At 45.1% G+C, this 21342-nt stretch overlaps 2 protein-coding genes across 2 annotated transcripts in view; one reads left to right on the top strand and one right to left on the bottom strand.

The window, feature by feature from the left end:
* OGFOD3 (2-oxoglutarate and iron dependent oxygenase domain containing 3) overlaps positions 1-4776 on the top strand; it is a gene marked incomplete at its 5' end in the record, with an annotated part of 35747 nt that extends 30971 nt beyond the window's left edge. The window contains one exon of the mRNA XM_010721296.3: positions 2580-4776. Coding sequence (XP_010719598.1) covers positions 2580-2716 — 137 coding nt within the window. The remainder of the gene's footprint in view (positions 1-2579) is intronic.
* Positions 755-21336, bottom strand: LOC100548360 (urotensin-2 receptor-like). The gene is given in 3 exon segments (XM_031556299.1): positions 755-2761; positions 20277-21145; positions 21148-21336. Coding segments are annotated over 2 exon segments (975 nt in total). The 5' UTR covers positions 21305-21336; the 3' UTR covers positions 755-2761; positions 20277-20327.
* Positions 21337-21342: the final 6 nt, after the last annotated feature.

Below are 21342 nucleotides of genomic sequence, written 5' to 3' on the forward strand. Positions count from 1 at the left end.
ATAGTTGCATAGCCATTCTTTAACATCTGTAGCACAGTGGTCATTTCTTATAAAGCTCAGCATTCACTCTGTTGCTTTTTGATGGTGTGAAGAGCTTAGTGGAACTGCCTTGGGGATGTCTTCCTCTCCCAGTGACAGAAATCCTAGCACAGCTGCATGACGTATCACCATGTAATACTTTTTTGTTTTTTTTTTAATATAAAATTTGGGATTTGAAATCCTGCACTCAAAATTGATCAAGAATTGCTAGAACAAGGACAACCTGTGTCTATGACACACTTTTTAAGGCAACTTACTTAGTTCTCACCCACTTGCTTTCTTACAGTGATTTAAGTGTTCTTCAGATGCTGTGTATTGAAGCAAGATCATGAAGTCTGTGTGCTTGAAAGGCCTGTCACTAAAGGTGTACCATTAAGGAAGAGGATGTTTTTATCTTGTGTCTCTCCCGAAGTGTCCTGGGTAATGATGTTACTGTATATCCCTTAAAAGTTTTATTAGGTGTGATGAGAATTGATGTTCTTTTGCCCCCCTCTTCGAACAGTTATACTATGAAGAATAGAGTGACTTATACTATGGAGAAAGTGGAGAGACACTGCATTCATACCAAAATTTTGTAATGGAAATGATTTTTAAAAATTCTTTCCAACTGAGGAAATAGTATCTTCAGAAACAGCCAGTAAACATATTTGGTGACACAGAAGACCCTAACAGGCAGATATGAGACCAGATGCACAAGGAACTATAAAATACTGTATATCTGAAGACATATATTTATTAAAGAAGAAAATTAAAACACGTTCTTTGTAGTTAAAGAATCCATTTAAACTGGTTTAAACATTACACTGAAAACTTGTCTAATTCTGAATTACTACTGTTTCTAATAGGAGATCAATGAAAAAAGCTTGAGAGTCTGTGTAAGGCAAAGCTTTGGGTGAGTAGGCGAGGGACTAATCGTGACGTAGTTGATTGGTATTCAAATGAGATTTTAAGAAAGCAAAAAAAAACACCCCCCATTTTCAACTTAAATGGGCTTTGTATTAAAACCTCAAGAGTCATTCTGTTCATCGTAACACTTGCAGAATAGGAGAGCATTGCTTTTGTTTACAGTCTTCCTTCCAGAAGAGCAGGACACCAAGGTGTGTATGAGCTATGTGTACAAATAAATTCATTTTTTTACATATATTTATAGCTTTACACATTATTGATATACAGCCAGAGGCAGAGAAGAGTATGATATATGAGTTCATAGCTCTGCTTGGCAGCTGAGACTGCTTCCTATGAGAGAATAAATACAAACTGCAGCTGAATGTGCAGGGACACAGGCAGCTCAAGCTCCATGAGGCCAGTCTGGTTTTGTTCAAACTTCCCACGTGTGCTGCTGAAGAGCATGCAAGCAAAGTAACTTCTGCATCTTTAGTTAGCAAAGAACATCAGCTATGTAGCTGATGTCCATTTTCTGCAGTGTACCAGAGTTGGAATAGCTTGTCTTGTAATTGTGCAGACTAAAGTCTGAAGTTTTTTGGTTGGCCTGGTGGTGAATGATCCCAGGCAGAATCAGACTGTCAGTGTGAGTTCTCCTAGATAAGCTTGTAACAAAGTTTAGCCCAGTCTGAACAGTGGAAAAAATAGATGAGAAGGAAAAACATATGCTATTGGGGTGAAACAGTGATGCGTGTTGGTATTACTGTCTTTTATGGAAATTTGAGCAGTCCTAGAGTTGCTTCAGTTCTGTCACTTGTTCAACATCAAACTGTTATGTTCTCAAAATACTTAAATAGCGTGGAAATGCAGAGTGACCATTCTGATATGGTGTTCAGTGGGGTGCTTGCTGGAGTTATCAAAGCCACTGGGTTCCACCCTGAAGCAACTTAAGGCCTGGAGAGCCCCAGGGCAAGGCGGTGTGATGGTCAGAGCTTAGACAGGATGAAGCACAGGGGAAAGCATTTGCATCTATAAAACAACTTCCAAGCCTGTGTACTGATGCAGTGACTCCTAAGGAAAATTAATTTGTATATGAGAGTCATACATAACTTTCTATCCTGGCTCAAGAGTGAGTGATCTGGCTGCGTACAAAAAGCTATAGCAAATACTTGGTACAGTGCTAATAAGCTGCCACAGCTACTTGTAAACCTGCTGAGCATTTGTTCACTGAAGACTTCTTACCACCTCTGTAGCACTTCCTCCTTCTTTGGTCTAAAATTAGAGCCCAGATTAGAAGGGAAGCAGGGAGAAACCCATGCGCTTCACTGATTGTCACCAGAGATGCCTTTTTCTTTTTTTTTCTTTTTAACTGAGGCAACTAAAACCTGGATTTGTATGTTCTTGGCTTCCTCCTGCCTTCTATAAACTATGAGATGTGTGGAATTACGTCTCCAGCTTTGCAGCACGAAGGATTAACATAACAGTCCATAAAGCTGTCAGAGTGCAGCATAAGCTCACAGCAGTTTGTCTGTGCGATGAGCGAAGGGCTCTCAGGTAGCTAGGGAGCAGCTGGACTGAGACAACAACAGCAGAACTGTGTAGAGCTGATTGCTGAGTGGCAAACTCTATGTCGCTGATTAAATACTTTGTCTTTACAGGCCGGGTTTCCTTTTTCACCTCTGGATCAGAGAATCTGCACCGGGTGGAAAAGGTTCAGTGGGGCACTCGCTATGCCATCACCATCTCCTTCACTTGCAACCCAGACCATGGCATTGGGGATCCAATCTTGATGTAATTCCTCCAGGGGTGGAACATAAGGTCAGATGGAACAAGAGAAGCCCTGCGAGAGAAACGGAGATAACTCTTAGAGACTCTCATTCAATTAGAATTCCCCAGGTGTATTAATATATTGTAACACATTTTATTTCCACCTGTCCTTTTCAGTACGTGCTGCAAACAGTGCCTTAAGGACCAACTTAGATTTGGTATATTCTGTAAAAGGTTTGTCTTTATGTGTAATCCTATGGTTGGCTCTTTATTTTTCTACTAATTTATTTTGATTCTTCAGTGTAAATGTTATGAACTACCTTTTGGACCATATCTTGATACGACACCCCATGCTGCTGTTAAATCCTGCAGCCGCTTCTATTACTGATGAGACTTAGGGAGTTTGACCAAAGTTAATTCATCAAGATGAGTGCTATTCTTTTGGAAATACCTCCTCTTGATAGGAATGTATTCTCCTTAGCACAGGCAGTACACCTGTGGTTTGACTACTGGGCTTTACTTGAACTTTTTTTTTTTTAATTAAATTACTACAGGCATTTTCTGCTACAAACAAGGACCAGTTAATATGATGTCAGAAATACAGCCTTTTAGATTAGAAAGCACATTGCTTTTGCATTACAAATGCAGTGATGCACTACGGAATGGCACTACAGTGGATTCCTCTGACCAGAATGCAGCAATCCCAAAGCACCTCGCTACGTCAGTGTCACCTTAATGAAAATGATTAATCTCCTGGTCAGAAAGCACGTGCTGGGTTTATGGGAGTGTGACCATTGAACTGTGTACATCCAGTGTTAAAAGGAGAGCTGGGTGAAGGTCAGGCAGTCTGTATTCAGCTGAGTGTTCAGCTGTCCAAATTCCCAGCTATGACTGTAAGATTTGAGAGCAGCACAGGTGAGAAGAAAGTTGGCTTTGTGGTGGTTTTGCACGTGATCCTGTAAACCCTGACTTGCTGCTTGGACAGCTGGGTAATGAAACCATGCTGAGCAGCTGTGCATGGTATGTGGGGCCTGAGGGAAGTTGGTGTCCACTTACATCTTAAACTGAAATGCTCTTGAGCTGGAACTCATTTGTAAAACAATTTGAAACATCTATTTATTGGGCCTAAATTTAATCTTGAGACCCATTTTAAGAGAGCTCTTCTGTTATTGTTGACACTGCTTACGCATCTTCTGTAGTGAGGTGCTGTGTTTATTTTGTCTAAGAACAATGTTTCATCCGTTTCAGAAAGTTTATCAGAAGCTTTTTTGGATTTTTCTATTTTGATTTAGGATGACTATTTCTATCAACTAGGATCATTAGTCTGTGATGCTATTAGAATAATGAATTGCCCTCTGCAGAGAAAAAGGGATGACTGCACTGCAGCACAGATGAAGAAACAAAGCAATGAATTGTGAAAGGTTTTTCTGGGCCACCACGTTAAGTAAATAGTAGGAAGAAAGTCTTTTTTTTCTCAAATTCTGAAGTAAACGTGTTTTTTGCTCTGAGACCTGAGAAGGGCTTCCTAGTCTCCAAGGAGTTGTTTCAGTGGCTGGATGGTAGGAAAATAATGCTGTTATTTGGATACTGTATCTAATTACTTGTCTCCAAGGCTGTTAATTCAAAGCAAGTTCATCCCACTGAAGTTGTATGTTTATGCGAAGGCAGACCAAGATCATCAGCAACAGTTCGACTGGCTTAAAACTTGATTTCTAACACCCCCTTGTGATTTAAACGCAGTTTTTACCAGTGCTTGCAGAGAAATCTAAATATCAATGGACCTCTGTGGATTTGGATTCGATTCTCAAGATTGAGGAATAAAAACTCTACCATTTTTTCCATGAGTTTATTACTTTTCTGTCACCCAGGCTTTGAGTTGCACTAAATGGAAGTGGCACATTCAGAGCTGCCCTCTATAAAACACTGCTTAACAAGAACATGTCAGGCCATGGGGGAAATCTCAGCTAATCTCTTCTCAGGTTTTAATCTTCTGAAGATCCTGTACATTGTAATATCTTCCAAACATGGTGTGCTTCTCCCGTAATGTGAACTGACTGACGTTCAGAAATAAAATCCAATTGGTATTTGTGTCTTCTGGGGTTTTTAAGCTTCAGTAACGTGTTCAATGTGATGACCAAACCTGTCAAATGCAGTTTGTGAGAAATGTGTGCGCTGTACTTGGTAATAGAATTTATGTTTTGAGAGAAGCACAATAATTCAATATGTTGTGTGTTCCAGTACTAATCAAGATTTTGTGTTTGAAGCTTCAGTATCTGGACTACTAAAAGCAATATCCAGATCTATGAAGAAATTAAGTGGCAAATGAGGGAATAGAGCGCAATCTAAAAGATTCTGATTGTATCCTCCAGCAGGGAAATAAGAGCAGAAAGGCTAATGTTCCTGAGGCGGATTGGAATCTGCAGAATTCAGCAATCGTTAGAAATAAGCTTGACTTAATTTTAGTCCCCTAATAACTTTTTATTAAGGGTTGTCTCTCCCCATCTCTTGACAGATCATTCTGAATCTGAAATGCTGTAATTGCTGTTGATGCATTTGTCTGTCGTCTTTCAGGTTCAGCCTGCCTCTCACTGCTGGGAAACGCAGTGTTCCTTTTCTCAGAATTCAGATTGAGGGCAGGATTTGTTCTAGTCAACTAGCATGAATCTGATGCCAAGCTGCTGCAGACAAGTGCTCTTAATTGGACACGTGGAAAACCCAGCATCTTGATGTTTCCCAGTGGTGTAAAAACTTCTGTCTAGAGCCCTTGTGGTTCAAATAATGTAAAGACGGGTTGGTTTGTGGCCAGTGGGAACTAGGGCAAAGTTCTGATGTACATTTGAGCCTTGTCCCTTAAAGCATAATCATTGAAGGTATTTAGGAATGTTAATTTAAGCATTTTTAAAGAAAGCCTGTTTGTGTGAAATAAAAGCCAGGGTGAAATAGAAAAGGCATCAGAAGACCAAGCCAGGCTTTGAATCCCTACTAAGACATTGGGTAACACTTCTGGAGGATTCATCCAATGATACTTTGGAAATTATTCTTCTATTAAGATGCTGGAAATTACCTGTTAGTTTAACAGGATTTCCTGGTATGTGATCAGATTTGGTCTCTGACATACACCTAGCTTTCAGTGCTATAGCATACTCTTCATTTTATTTCTTTTAATTCTGTACAGCTGGATTGTTGGAGCACTGAGTGGACCTCTTGGGTTTTCTCACATGTAAAATCTTCAGATGTGTAAGCGGTTGTGGAATCATTCTGTCTTCTTTAACACCCTGTAAATAACAAAAGCTGAAAAGACACGTTTGCACTGAGACTTATCCTGAAGACGTGCTGTCCACATGAAATATTACAAGCTCCATCTGAATGAATTTCAAGCTCAGGAAAGCTGGTTGGAATACTCTGTTTACAGAAAGACCATGCTGTCAAGAAATCCTGGATTTCTTTCTTCATTTCCAATAGAAGCAGGAGAGAATGCAACCCCACTCCTCTGCCCCTAAGCAAAGAAAGAAAATCTCAGCTCTCATCTGTCTTGCTTGAGTCTATTGTGAGGAAACCCAACCGAAGATTCAAAGAATAGCAAAGAGTGGTTTCCTTCATGAACCACAGATGGCTCTGGCACACATGGATCACCAGCCTCATTCAAAAGGCAGACTTTAAGGAAATCCAGTGCAGAGAGCCCTCGTAAAGTGCTGGTAATTCCCTGGTGAGTGGCTGTTGCTCTTTGTAGAAGGAGCACTGAAGAAGTATAGCATCGTTTGCCTTATCTCCACTTTTGTAAACCTTAGAAGGGTGAATGCTGATTTTGCAGCTTGTTTGCTGAAACCTATTAGTCAGCTCTCCTTCATCAACAGCCCATTTATCCCCGAAGTGACTGTATTGGGCACATTTATCTTCCGTACAAGCATAGGTGACTTGTACTAAAGCTTCACAGGAGGAAAGATAACTCCTATTTCCAAACTGTGCATCTTTCTTTGATTCTGTTCCATTGTCGCCTCTCAAATCTCTTATTTCATCTCAATTCTGTTCTAGCATACTTAAGCTTTTACTTTCTGTGAATGCTAAATAGGGAATGTAAGTGCATGCCATTATTTATTCGCTGCCTAGATCATCATAATTGTTTGGGACATTTGCAAGTGGCAGTTGCCTTGATGTTCAGCAATGTGAGAAGTGCTTGACCTTGCACTATCACTGCAAACAGTGACCTGGAAACACACACTACAGAATCATAGAATTGCTCAGGTTGGAAAAGGCCTTAAAGATCAAGTCCAATCACAACCTAACCATACTACCCTAACTAACAAAGCTCTGCTAATTCATGTCCCTGAGCACCACCTCCAGATGGTTTTTAAACACATTCAGGGATGGTGACTCAACCACCTCCCTGGGGAGCCCATTCCAGTGCTTAACATCCCTTTCTCTATCTGATATCCAACCTAAACCTCCCTTGGTGCAACTTAAGGCCATTTCCCCTCATCCTGTTGCCAGTGAGAAGTGCCACTAGTGCCTTGTCAGAGCCTAGTGCCTTGTCAGAGCCTGTTGCCAGCAGTTCCTGTCTCATCAACAGCCCTCATGTGCAGGGCTGTTTAATTTCAAAGAGATTAGGGCTGTCTTATAGCAAGGGATGCTCACTCTGCATCCTAGCCTGTGAAAAAAGTCCAAATTGCTAACTGTAGCTCTATAATGTTTGCATATTTAAAATAGCAATGCTTCAGGCACCCAATGTTTCAGTGGACAGACCCCCACATGTGGCTTATTTTTCTCAGCCATACTCAAACTGTCTTTTTCCTGCATCCTTTTTAACCCATCCTGTGTATTCAACTTGAAGGAGAATTTTTGATTGTGGTAAAACTGTCAAGTGTTCAACTTCCTTTCTTTTTTTTTTAATTCTTTAATTTAATACTCTCTTATTTTTCTTCTCCTGTCCCTGCTTAAAAGGATGCTTGTTATTTCAGAGAGGTGTTTGTTTCCATCTCACCCATTATCTTACACAGCTGAAAGAATGACAAGGTAGGGATCCATGTTGTTGGCTGTTTTATATGCTTGTTTTTTTGGGGAAAACTTGTGTACTGAATTCTGAAATAGACACCAAAAAAACCTTTTTTTGCTGTTGATCATCAATGGCTGTTTTGTATTACAGGATGGATCTTGTTAGGGGATCCCTGCTGGCAGGGATGCACCTACATGTGCAGACCAGACTGCAGGATCACGAGAAATGCTTGGGTGCTAACTGCACAATCACAAAAGCAGCCAAGAAGCACCATCTCTTTCATTTCTGTAACTTTCATATGTACCCAAGCAAAGCAAACCCCTCAGAACATCTAGCTTTACTGCTGGATAATTCTGAGGCTTTCCAGGCAACGTGGACTAGTTGAATTTCTGAGCTCTTGCGCTGCAGGACTGGTGGTGCCTGAAATCACAGCATCTTGGAGAAGGAAAAAATCCCAGTGCTTTCTTTTGAGACTGCTTTTCACTGCCAGGATAAGGTCTCTGGGTAGATTTGCACTTCGTCACTGGCCTTCCTGATGCATAACTTTGGCATCCAGAGCATTAAATCTGGGAGGGACATAAAAAGCGGTGGGTCCTCATGGAGTTATTTTGCATCATTTGGCTCTGGATGATAGTTTCTTCTATCCCCACCAGCAGGCAAACATTTTTATTTCTGGTATATGTCATTACCGAAGAGGAGGAGATGTGTTCTGGGAATCCTCTTTGCACTTAGGGCTTTAAATGTGACTCATTGAACACCCACATACAAAGAGAAGGCCACATTCCAGCAGATGATTCCAAACTTTGACAGGTGCTGCGAAACCAGGGAAGTCTTACCCCATTCAGTCCTTCTCAACAGAAAATGAATGAAAAAATGATCTTGCATTCTTTCTATTTTGCAATTGCAGTTGCAAACTGTAAATGCGTTTTGTCATTGTTTTGGAGGGAGATGAAGAATAATTAGGGAGGAATTCCTTTCTACAGGGAGGAACAGGATCAACATAAACTTTGCCTGTTGTTCACTAGGGTAAGAAAGAAAAACAGCAAGCTAAACAGAGGGAGAAGTTAAATAGAGGGTTAAATAGAGGCCTATGTGCTGCAAAACCTATCGCTTCCAGCAGAAGTTAAACACGTTTTCACGCTGTAGGTCAGGTTTATATCTAGGCTTTTGGGCAGGCCATTAAAATTTGTCCTCTTCCTGATCATTCTCCTTAAACAAAATACTTTAGCCATGAAGCATGTACAGAAGGGCAGTAATCAAAACCTTTCCCTAGCTGTATCCTGCAGGGACATAGCTTAGACTTGAGCATCTCAGAAGTAATTTTCTGCCTTCTGGTGATGGGGAGGATGGCAGAAGTAAAGGTGCTGACAGCAGCTGTGCTGCACGCTGATTCCCCTGGAGTGGGAAACGTAATGGTAACTGGGACTGTATATTTATAAACAAGGGCTTGTACATTAATGCTACAAACGTGGCAAAAGTTATAAGCAGCAGAACTATCTTTAATTAAATCATTTCATGGAACTGGAAAAACAGAAGAGCTTTGAGCTTTAAAGCTTTGGTATTAATAAATGAGATTGAGTGAATGAGTAAACAGATCAATTAACTTAATAGAAAAAGTAAATGTCATTGTCTGTCTCTCCCCTGCCTAGCAGCTGTTACTGATCCTGAGTTTTTTTCCAGCTGGAGATGAACATGCAGGATGGACAGACAGCAGGCTGCTCCCTGGGACATCCACACAGAGAGGACAAAAGTGGGAATAGAAAATTATTTGCTTAGTCTGCTGCCATTTCATGTTAGTCTGAAATTGATCAGCGGGATGTACAACTGTCCCTTTCCCCTTTGATATTTTAAGGAAGGGGAGAACTAGTATGTTGCAAAATCTTTCCAAACGGATGAGATTTGAGCTCTCTGGCTTATTTGCTGGGTGCAGGCAGGGATCTACAGATGCACGAAACCATCATTTAGGAGACAAGTGTTTTCCAGTTGTGTTCAAGGTCCTGAAAGCTGAGGGCAGCATGTGTGCATGTGAGACAGCTTTTTTCCTTGAGAATGCAAGTGATTGTACTAGAATGTGAAGTGAAATCCATCTCTAAAATAGCTTGGGCCCGGGAGGTGTGCACTCACCATCCCTGGGCATGCTCAAGAACCATGGAGATGTGGCACTGAGGGATGTGGCTTGTGGGCATGGTGGGGTGGTTGATGGTTGGACTGGATGATCTTAGTGGTCTTTCCAACCTTTGTGGTTCTATGATTGGGAAGAACACAGATGTGGAAGGAATGTTTGACTTAGGTGTCTTAAGTAATTTGAGTCTCCTTCAAAATACTGGTCTGGCCATAAATATTATCTAAGTTCTGTTTAGGTGTAATAGCCAAGAATGGTTCCTAGCCACACGAGCTTTACCACTGCTAGACAGCTAGAATACTGAAAATAATGTGAAATAGAGAACTCCTTAAAACAGCACTTTGTAGCACTGCCACATAGTGCCCAAATCCAGAAGCTGGCTTTGTTTGAAGACTTAAACCATCCCCGGCTATAAACTTCTACAATTGACTCAGGTGAAGGTTGCTAGTCCTCTCTTTCTGTAAAATACCAGCAATGCTGCTGTTCTGGTACCCCGGTTCCCCTGGCTGCCTCCCTCCACTGCTCCTGTTGGCCCAGGGCTGAGGCCTGTGGATGCCACTGGGCGCAGGCACCTCCTGGCAGCCAGGCTCAGCCGCCCGCCCGCCTCTCCTCCTGGAGACAGTTACTCTAAACAGCAGGGCTGGTGTTTATCCTCAGGGCCGTGACTCCATCAATTCACCCAGTTTACACTGGGGAGTGGCAGTAAAACTTAACACTTGGAAGAATTCTGACTGCACGCACTCCCACATAGGAAGCCGAGAAATACTTTGTGGCACTCAGCCCCTCATGGGGTGGGTGGTGGAGACCACCCCAGGGTGAGGGTCAGGGCCTGGGGCTGGGTGCTGTGCTCTGGCTGCTGAGTTCTCAATGCAGTCAGCTTCTGGGATGGGAGGGACACATCTAGCAGGGCTGGAGGCCGCAGGGGGGTGGTGGCAGCAGAAAGGACTCCCTGGAAGGGAATGGGAGACTGAAAGGGTGCAGAAAGAAAAGGATGAGGATGATGAGACTGGAGGGAGGCCTGAGAGCGAAGCTTGCTTGTTGTGTCCCATTGTCCGAAGTGGTGTTTCAGCTCCTGCTGCTGAAATGCTGACTGCAGGTAGCAGTGCTGCAGCGCTGATTGGAAGATCCCAGTGATGCTTGGTGGGGACTGATGTCACACCTGCCGGCGTAACGGTGAAAAGTGAAGCTGGCAGCTGGCCCAGAGGCTCCAGCAGATGGGAATCCCTTCATGTGGGCAGACCAAAACAGGTTTTTAGAGACAGTTCATGAAATACTGAGAGTTGAGAACAGTGTTTCTTCAGCCATCCTCTACTGATAGAGTTCTGTAGCTGCTCTGTGTCCTGCTTTTTCTTTGGGGACAAAGAGAGAACACCCCCTAACTCTCCTCTCCTTGAAATCATAGGGCTCTCACAGAGCGGCTTTGTGGCTGACCCTCTTCTCAAAAAAGCAACATTTATATGCTAGATCACACCAGGAGCTTCCCTGTCCCCTCGGCAGTCAGGACTCAGGACAAATCTATTAATTGCTTGATTTGTTATCATTCCAGATCACTTGTTCTGCCTGTTTGGGAGTTACATTCCTCAACAGGTTTGGATTCAATTTCATTCAACAGTTTTGTAACCACGGGTAACTGCAGCAGTGACGTGGCTGTGCTCTGCTGTGAGGAGGCTGTCATGGTTGTCAGGTTTTAAAATCAACCTGCTTTGACAGCTCTTCTGCTTTGCAGAATTCACCTTGCAGAGTCTGCTTTGAAAAAGCTGGTAAAATCATTTTCCTGCTTACAGCATTTAATCTAAAAGGAAAAGAAGAGGAGCAGTTTATGAGTGCCTTCGTGAAAGACTGATAGGTTTCCAGAGATGCAAGGTCTGTCTGTTTTCTTTTTAGGGAGTACACACTAGAATAAGTTTACTTTGTTCCAGGGCATATTGTGAAGGATGAGGTTCAGTACACTTCATTTTGTGCCTGAATTGGAGAAGACCATAAATTGTAGAAGTTTTGGAAGTGCCAACAGCAGATAAGTCTGCCTGCGGTCAGCAAGGGTTGCGAGGCTTTGCTTTTTCTTCTTCTTCCTTTCTGAATGTCTGCAGCATTGTTATTAACTAATTATTCTAAATTAAGCTGTATTCATGTTGATTCCAGTGGTATCTCTTCTTTATGTCCTTTCCTCAAAACTGTCCCAAATAGTATTCAAAAGAAATCAGTTACAAGCCTGCCTGAGCTCTCATACAGACACCTGACATTCTTCATGCAACAGTAAAATCACGACAATAAGCTGTAAAGGATTTATTATTTTTTTCAGTCTTGTGCACCGCCGTGCCCAGAGGCCCTGGAAGTTTGTCCTTGTTCCAGAAAGCCTCTGTGGGTAATAAATGAGCAGGTGCCATCAGTGGAAGGCAGAGAGCGGAGTTCCTGCTTCCCACTGGCAGTGCTGGTAAGCAAAGGTTTTCAAACCCCGGTAAGGTGAGAGCTGTTTTGGAAAGATAAAATCAGCAGCGATTAAATGAGCTCTTAATTAACCAAATATTCCCCCTGCTTGGCTTTCCAAATTATTCAATAACTGAACAATTATAATGAGCTCAGCAAGTAATTACAATCCATAACAGACCATGCCCTCGCCAACTGCAGCTTTCTCAGCACCAGCTGTGAACGTGCCAGGAAATGAAGCCCATGAGGTGTGAGTCAAACAGCTGAAAACAGGAACAAACCACCTCGTTTTGGAGGTGGTGGGAGGAAAACTGCTGCCTCCATCCCAACTTTGTGCTGAATCCTTAAGTATGCAGTCCAAGACTTAGAAACCATCACACAAACAATCAGCATGGATCAAAATCTGCAGTGCTATCTCTTCAAGGATGCTTTGGCAAAGCAGGGCAAAGAGGAGGCTTAAGCTGGAGCAGCAGCCAAGGAAATGTCCTATTTTGCCCCCAGCTATGCAGTCTGGAGCTGTGGGATGCAGATTCCTTGGCTGGAGCTGCAGGATTTGCTGGGAGCAGTCATGCAGTGCCTACTTTGTGGAAATCAATAGAGACTTCTGCCTTCTCCCCAGGCAGCAAGAAGCAACAGACGTGAGAGGTATGACACTTCCCCAGAGCCAGACAACTCTCCCTGCGTGTTTTGGGGTCTGGTGGGGGCACACTCTGGAGCGAAGTGGGGATGGAAGGAGGGACTGCAGCATGAGGCAAAGCAAGGATGGAGTACACAGAGACCAAAGAAGTATGGAAGATTAAAACAAGAGCACCAAAGGCAGCAACACGCTGAAAGCAAATTGAGTCTACTGAACAAACAAACTGAATCCACGATCCTTCTGTAAATGCTGCTCAGAATGAGGGGAATGCACGCTGTTAAGGTACAGGTCCTGGGCTGAAGTCAGTAATTATCCACAGACAGAGCCTGAAACAAACACCTCACAGCTCCTTAAGATAAACATCTACTGCAGAATGTGAGAGAAGATGGAACGCCCATTAAGATGCTGCTTTGATGCTTTTCCTTTTTCCTTTCTGAGGTCTAAGCCGGTGCTCTCCCTATTTCCATGCACCTCCTTGCAGGATGTGGCTGCTGCAGCACAGCACTTCCAGCCTCGGGCAGTTTCCATGTGATCCCATTTGGGTTAATGAGCAATCTGCTGTGGCACAGTAATGTTTCACCTTTGCCTTGTGCAGGTAGCAGAGCCCTCTGGGGCTGTGTGTATGACAGTGGTATTGGGGGGCGTGAGAAGTTTTCCCAGGTTTAAAGCTTTTTATCTCTTGCCTTTTATTGAACTAAACCCCAAAATTGTTGCTTTTCCCACCCCTCTGAATAACAGATAGATAGTGAATTCCCAAGGCCCCCAATGCTTGGTAGAGAGAAGATTCACTTGGATGGAGGGAGGGAAAAGAGTGGGTGCTGTTCCAGCTGTGCCCCCCGTTAAAGTGGAGCTATAGAGTTCTCCCCATCACTTTCTCGTCCCCCCTAAGAGAAGATGCTGTGAAGACGGATCCGGGAGACATGTGCCACAACAAACTTGTGTTTGTATTAAAATAAACAAACTAAAGCAACAAAGCAAAGCTACTCAGCTGCTGTTTGCTGAGTGTGGGCAATTACTCTGCTGTGCCTACTGCAGGCGGAGGTTCCTTGATTTAATCATTCCAAAGAGATACCAAGAACACAATGACAGGGAGCGATGCCCTCACCTCTGCTGGCCACACCACTCCCAACCCGTGACACGAGGAGGAAGAGGCTGCCAGGAGGTGAAGAGCAGAGTTTGCTCCCTGCCATACCTCCTGCTCCTGGCTCTCACCCGCAGAAGGACTGTGGAGCACCAGTGCCATGAAATAATGATGCTTTTATCAGGAGCATCGTTCCAGCCGTGCTCCCTGAGACGCCAGCCAAGCACAGCTGCCATGGCTGCAGGCTGAGCGATAATCTTCACTCCCTGCCTGCCATTAATCTAAAAATGGATGAGGAGTTCTTCTGGTACACAAACATTCCCTCTGTTCAACCACTAATAGCCAACTGGAATCCCAAGCTGTCCCTAAAAGGAGAGCACTTTACTGCTGTGCACAATACCTCTCATCTGAGGATCTCAAAGCATTTCACACGTGTTACTAGTGTCTTAAAACACTTGTGCAGAGCATGGAAACCACATCGCTGGTTTATAGGCAGCAATGGGTGTCTTCTACAGGGTCACACAGTGAGTCCCTGCGGTTGTGAAGGAGCAGCCGGGGCTTTCCCACCTCCTCCCAAGGCTGATAATCTTCCCCAGCTCAGATGTCAAGCGCTGCCCAGATAGGTGTACAGCATCACAGCCCTTGTAAATGTGGGCTTTATTAGCTATCTTGTTCTAAGCCTGCCTGGGATACTTATCAGCAGTCTTCAGGATGAATGGCCTCAGGATGAGAGTCCTGTTGCCAGTGATGGGAAGGAGGGTAATTGTACATTGAGAGGGATCAGATAACTGCTGCCTTGTGCTGCTGCTGTTGCTCCTGAGCCCTGACACTAAAGCTGCTTTCAAAACATGGGGGTGGAGGTAACTCAGAAGAACGGCATCACAACTGGAGCCTAAGATATTCCCTTCTACAGTGTTGAACGAAATAAAACAACCTCTTATGAAAGAAAAAGCAGAAACTCAACGTATCTGTAGGGTTTTCTAATGCAATGTCTCCTCCTGGGGGGCTTCTTGCATGAGCTGCCCCTATAGTTCCCAAATATGAAGGCAAGATGTGAAACTAAATGGCTTAGAAGTGTTATGAGTTTGATGGAAACCTCTGATGAGGTTTGCAGGAGCACATATGTGAAGCACTAACTGTCTCCAGAACTCGGTGTTTGTGGACACAGCACATTTAGATTCAGGAATCTGCCTTGCTTTGTTTGGATGAATTCATATTTGTTTTTAGTTAAGAATTCAGGAGCTGAATTCAAGATCCTAACGGGCGTGCACAAGGAAAGGCTGACGGCACCGTAGTGAGACGTGGCCGAAACGAGCTCAGCAGCTCTCACTTCTTCCCTATCAGCTCCATTTTGGTTTGAGAGCTGTGCTGTGCCATATGCAGCTGAGATCGCTGGGTGGGTTGGTATTGTGTACACTTATTTGTTACTTTTCCTCCAGATAACTTGATGGAGGATCTGAGGAGGCTCTTTCCCAGTATGGAAGAAACTCAGCAAACTCTTCACCTTGCTCCTTGCTGGAGAAGCATTCCTAGTGTTTACAAAAATACTTTGTTTACACAAAAAATTAAACGACCTGTGAGTTCTAAGGAGGATCACAAACACAGAGCCTCAATGCCAGAAGAATTCTTCAGAATTCCTTTTTCCTTTTTATAATTGTACCTTTTCTTGGGAAGCAGGGAGGGGGGAGGAGAGGAGATGAAAACGCTGCACCAGTTTTGCTTCAGTATGTCCCATTGGGAGCCTTCTCTCTGGAGCCAGGAGGCTGCACTGGGACATGGATCACTGGGCTCAGCTCTGAGCATGCAAAGCCCACCAGGCTTCATGAAACTCCAGGCCATTCAAATCTTCCCATGGAACTTTGCTGCCAGAGATGCATGCTTTCCCTCTGCCGTGCTTTAGGTACATTTCTCATTAAGGACAAAAAAGGTTGTATCACAGTAATAGTAATTATTTTAAAGAGAACTTATTTCCTGAGAAGCTGCTGCTAGAATTTTGAAGGCAAAGCAATAGCTGTACTGTCCTTGTTCGTTGCAGAGGAGTTGGGCTAGATAACTTTTAAGGGTCACAGTATCATAGAATCAGCAAGTTTGGAAAAAGTCCTCCAAGTTCATCCAGTCCAACCACCCACCTACCACCACCACCTCCCCACTAAGCCACATCCCTCACTACAACATCTAAATGTTTCTTGAGCACCTCCAGGGACAGTGACTGCACCACATCCCTCAGCAGGCCATTCCAGCACCCAGCCACTCTCTTGGAGAAGAGTCACTTCCAACTCAAATGGTTCTGTGATTTCTTACCAGCCATAGCAATTAACTCTCAGTCTCTGGAATTGCCCAGAAAAACTGACAGTAGCAAGCACATAAAATGGCAAAAAGACACCTGGCCAAGCTGCGGTCAGTCACCAACCCTGGGTGTTTCCATGTGTGCTGCCAGCAAGGCTGTGCGAAATGATGGGAGTAAGTCAGCCTGGGTTTGCAAAGGAAGAAATGTGGGGGAGCAAAGTTAGCACTTGGGAGTGGGCTTCTCTGCATAACAGACTCACTTTGTCCAGAAGATGCTGCAGTAATGTTATATTTTAAAGAAATTAAAAGCTCTCGTGTAGCCAGGTTGAAAACCCTAAAAATAAAAAGCTCATTTTCTTCCTGAGAACCTCAGGCTGGAAGAGTGCTGCTGCCACCAGAGGGACTCCGAAGTACGACGACCGACGGTGGGGCTGACTTCAGGATTTCCCTCATCTGCCCTCTTAGGTTGCTTGGAAGTTTATGCAATTTCTATTCTGACCATGCTGACGGGGCACAGATGGTGCATTTACTTCTGGGCACAGCAAATGTGTCACCTTGCCCGGTCTCCTCAGCTAATGCACCCAGCCCTGCAAGGTACAAAGTGCCCATAAAATTACCTCTATTTCGTGGGATTTCCTGGTATTCAGACATACAATAGGCACTAAAAATGACTGCTAAAATAAGACTTAAAACGTTAATGATTTGCTTGTATTCAGGACTAAATGGCAACGTGGGGTTTTGAAGCATTTCCTACAAACACGCTGTTAAAAAGTGCAGAAGAATGCGATGAAAAATGTGTGATTCAAGGTGAAGCCTGCAGAAAATCAGCAAGACCCAAATGTGTTCTCCGGGGCATGGGGGGAATGAGCGTTCTCACTTGTCTCATGAAGCACAGCCTTTTCTCTTTTCAAGTGAAAACAGAGAAATTGTTGTTACTGCAGTTGGCGCTCCCTTAAAGGAGGGAACGAGCTCTCAAGATGAGCACTTTTCTTTCACTGTCTGCTGGTTTTGGGATTGTGTTCTGGGGAGAGGGGACAGAGCGAGCCATGAAAACCTGAAAGCCAAGGGGTGCTGCAGAAAATTTTTCATGACAGAGCTGTTTTCCTTCCTTTGTAATAATGTCTGGAGTTTTGCAGTGAGAACCCACAGTCCTATACTTTCCCCAAACATTCTGGGTGAGCAAAGCTGCCCCGTAAGGGAATCCTATAAGACTTGTCAGCCACAGACAGCACTCTGTGCCATGGACACGAGGCAACAATCCCGCTCCAGAGTCATCCACCAGGCTGATTTGGTTTTGCTGTTAGACAATGTGAAGACAGCCTCCCGATGTGACCATACAGAGAATCATCCAGGCTTCCCATCCACAGACGAGAGGAACTCACGTTCAAACACCCACCCTGGCAGGATATTTATTAAGCAGTCAGAGCTACTGCCTTTTGGCAGTGTAGCAGCTCCAGCAAGACAATAAGAGAGATGCTGTTTATACAATCCATCTCTTAAACTGCACTCTGGTTCCTGGGAGTAGGGGAGATTCCCGAGGAGCTGCGTTCCCAACGCTCTGCACCCGGCTGTGTACCTGGGAGGATGCAGTGTTGCACACTGTGCTGCTAACGGGCTGGTATTCATCATGCACAGCAGTGTCCTCTGATTGCTGGCCAGTTTGGCTTGTTAAACAGGCTCTCCCCTGCCCAAATGACATGCTTTATGGTGCCAGTTAGTTTACTGGTTCTTTTCACAGGGTAAGAGCATGCGGGTTCACCAGAGCCCGATGGCAGAGAGGAGCAGCTCTGAGTGGGAAATGCGATGAGTGACAAACACACCACATTTCATCTTCCATCTGGATGCTCCCCTTCAGCCCCTTGATGCTGACTGTGCTGAGGCTGCAGCACAGTCCTGCTGGGGACAGAGAGGGCATGGCCACCCAAAGTCACCCCAGTGTTAGGACTGTATACTTAATCTGTTCTTATTTCTTTTCCCAAGCACAGCTCCTTTCCAGTTTTCCCTTCTTGCTGATAATGATGGTTTTAGTCTCGTTGGCACTAGATGTTTTTGCATGTGATTTTTCTTAGGCATGAAGTGTACTCCCTAATGCTCCTCTTGATACCTCCACAGCTCTCCCATCACCTGCTTCCATTATGCACCTGGTGACATACACACTATTCCTATGGAGTAAGCATCCGTCCTATGGCAGCCTTGTCATGCTGTGGGGGGACGGTGGCCTTTCAAGGACCTTCTCCTTGGACCAAGCACTGGAAAGCAAACCATCAGCACCGTGGTGGGTTCTTCTTATGCTCCAAGGGCATCACAGCACAGCACAGCACACCCTGGGGATGACACGTGTGCTCCAATCTTCCCCCACCGCCCTTATCATAGAATTGTAGAATCAAAGAATCATAGAATGGCCTGCGTTGAAAAGGACCACAATGATCATGTAGTTTCAACCCCTCTGCTATGTGCAGAGTTGCCTACCACCAGACCAGGCCGCCCAGAGCCACATCCAGCCTGGGCTATGCTAAGGCTCAGAATTGTACAATCATAGAATCATGGAATGGTTTGGGTTGGAAGGGACCTTTGAGATCATCTAGTTCCAGCCCTCCTGCTACACGCAGGGACACCTCCCTCTAGACCAGGGCTTATCTCTGTTGTTCTTACAGGGCAGTGACTTCCAGCCTCAGAAATAGGAAGGAAAGGGAAAGGAACAATGGCTTCAGAATGAATAATAATTAGAAATGAATTAGTTCCTGAAGAGTTGTTCTTTTCAAGTGGTGAAGGCTGTTCTACCCTACCAATTCCCAGCAAGAACTGTGCTCCAGTGCCCCTTGTTGCTAAGGGAGTTGGCACCATCAGGCTCATTCCTACCACCCAGCCTGGAGGGCAGCAAAGTGGTCGACAGTATTTTGAACAAAGTCCTGTGGTTAGAAGTAATACATGGCAATGGTAAGATCAGTTACTTATTCCTCCTCCCCAAAAGCACCCCCAAACCTGCACCAGCATGAAGAATGCCCGACTGCTGGCACAGAAATGTGTTTCCCTGGTCTTCATCCTAAATTTGCCCTGAGACAATTTTCTCCCCTGGTAAATGTGTCCCTCTGGACTGGGAGGGAGCACCTGGTGGAGGTCCATACTTTATATTATCAACAGAGGTGTTACAGTTTACAGGAACTTCTAACATCTGTGGAGGAAGTTTTGCACTAGATGCAACGTGGGAAGAGAATGAGCAAAATATATGGAGGCAAAATGCTTGTGAGGAAATGTCATGAATCAATGGGTTCCTTCTGTGAGTCTCAGGATACACGTTTCAGTTATTATTTTGGAGCCTCAGGTCTTTGAGTGATGGCATTATAACAATTTCTTTTTTCCCTTCCAAAGTAAATTTTCAGATTTTTCAAACTGTTGTCTGTAGAGAAAGGATCTGAGTCAAAAAAAAAAAAAAAAAAGCAACAAAACCCCCAAAGCAGTGGGAAATTAAAATAATCTTGGGTAGAACACCTGAAATATTATAAGCCTTTGTAGATAACCCTGTGGTTTCTGACAGCTTACCTCGTGGTTTTTGAATGCTTGGAGTTTGCAGTGCTGCTACAGTGAATTTTAAAAGAGAGGCTTTAATCATGATCGAGCTGTAGTGCACCATAATGTGACAGGAAATAGAAAAAGGGGCTTAAGGGTCTCCTTAGGCATACTTGGAACAGATAACAGGGATATATAGGGCAAACCCAGGGCTTGCAGCTAAATTAAGCGATCCCAGGACAATTTCAGACCTTTGCTGTAGCCTGAGGACAGCAGAGGAATCACGCAGGAGGAACTGCACAGAGCAGAGCTTGAAAGGAGTTTTCTGAAGATCTGAGCAAAGTATCCACCTCACCCTCCTCACCCAAACCAGAGGGATTCACCCACGCCAGCTGCTGGCAGGACTTCCCTGACAGCCCCAAGCCAGAAAAAATCAAAAAACCATCTTACTGTATTCGAGCACACACAACTGCTTACACAGAGTGACCACCAGATAGGAGGTGTGAGGACCCTGAAGGGCGAAGGGTGCCCAAAGCCCTACCTCGGCCAGACGCTCTTCTGGTCCTGATGTCCGCTGAGAGCCTCTTCTTCCTCACTTGTCCTTCAGTGTGGCCATGCCCAGGGCCTCCGAGCTGTAGTCGTATTGGTTGCTGGAGGACATGGAGCGTCCCCAGGAGCACTGCAGGTTGGAGCCCCTCTTGCGAAAGGAGGAGGTGAACCTGTAGAAGTTGCGGTGCCGGTTGCGCAGGTACTCCCGGTAGTTTTTAGTGAGCAGGGTGTAGAGGAAGGGGTTGATGCAGCTGTTGCTGTAGGTCAGGCAGGTCACCAGGTAGTTAATGCACTTTTGGGTTTGGGTGGTGAGCTGCAGGGGGCTGCTGTAGAGTCGCACCAGCTGCCAGATCCAAAAAGGCAGGAAGCAGGCCCAGAAGACCAGCACGATGCTGAAAATCATGATGAGGACCTTCTGCCGCGGGGACCTCTTGCTCTTCTCCCTGTGGGGCGGGTTCCTCTGGGACTCCAGGTAGGTCCTGGCCAGGCGCGTGTAGAGGAAGCCGATGATGATGCCCGGGGCCATGATGCTGGTGCTGAACAGCACCGTCAGGTAGGTCCGGTAGGCGTCCATGCTCCAGGTGGGCGCGCACATCCTCTTCACCTTGCCCTCCGCCTTGCTCCCCTCGGTCAGGGTGACCATCAGCATCATGGGCAGCGTGAGGAGCAGCGACACCGACCAGACGGCACCCGCCGTCACCTTCCTGTATCCGCGTGAGCGCTTCAGGGTGTCCAGGGGCCGCGTGACGGCCAGGTAGCGCTCGGTGCACATCAAGGTGAGGGTGAAGATGCTGGCGTGCATGGTGAGCAGGTCCAGGCTGAGCAGGATGCGGCACCCCAGGTCTCCAAAGTACCAGTCTGGGCCAGGTAGGTGCAGACGATGAAGGGGATGGTGGAGAGGTAGAGCAGGTCGGCCAGGGCCAGGCTGACGATGGAGCTGTACATGGGGGCGGCGCAGCGCGCCGAGTGGCACATCACCACCAGCGTGTACACGTTGCCCGCCACCCCAGCCACGTACATCACCGACAGCACCGTCCCGAAGTCCGACGGGATGAGCA

This window comes from Meleagris gallopavo, chromosome 20 (assembly GCF_000146605.3).
Source record: "Meleagris gallopavo isolate NT-WF06-2002-E0010 breed Aviagen turkey brand Nicholas breeding stock chromosome 20, Turkey_5.1, whole genome shotgun sequence".
Classification (NCBI taxonomy): Eukaryota; Metazoa; Chordata; class Aves; order Galliformes; family Phasianidae; genus Meleagris; species Meleagris gallopavo.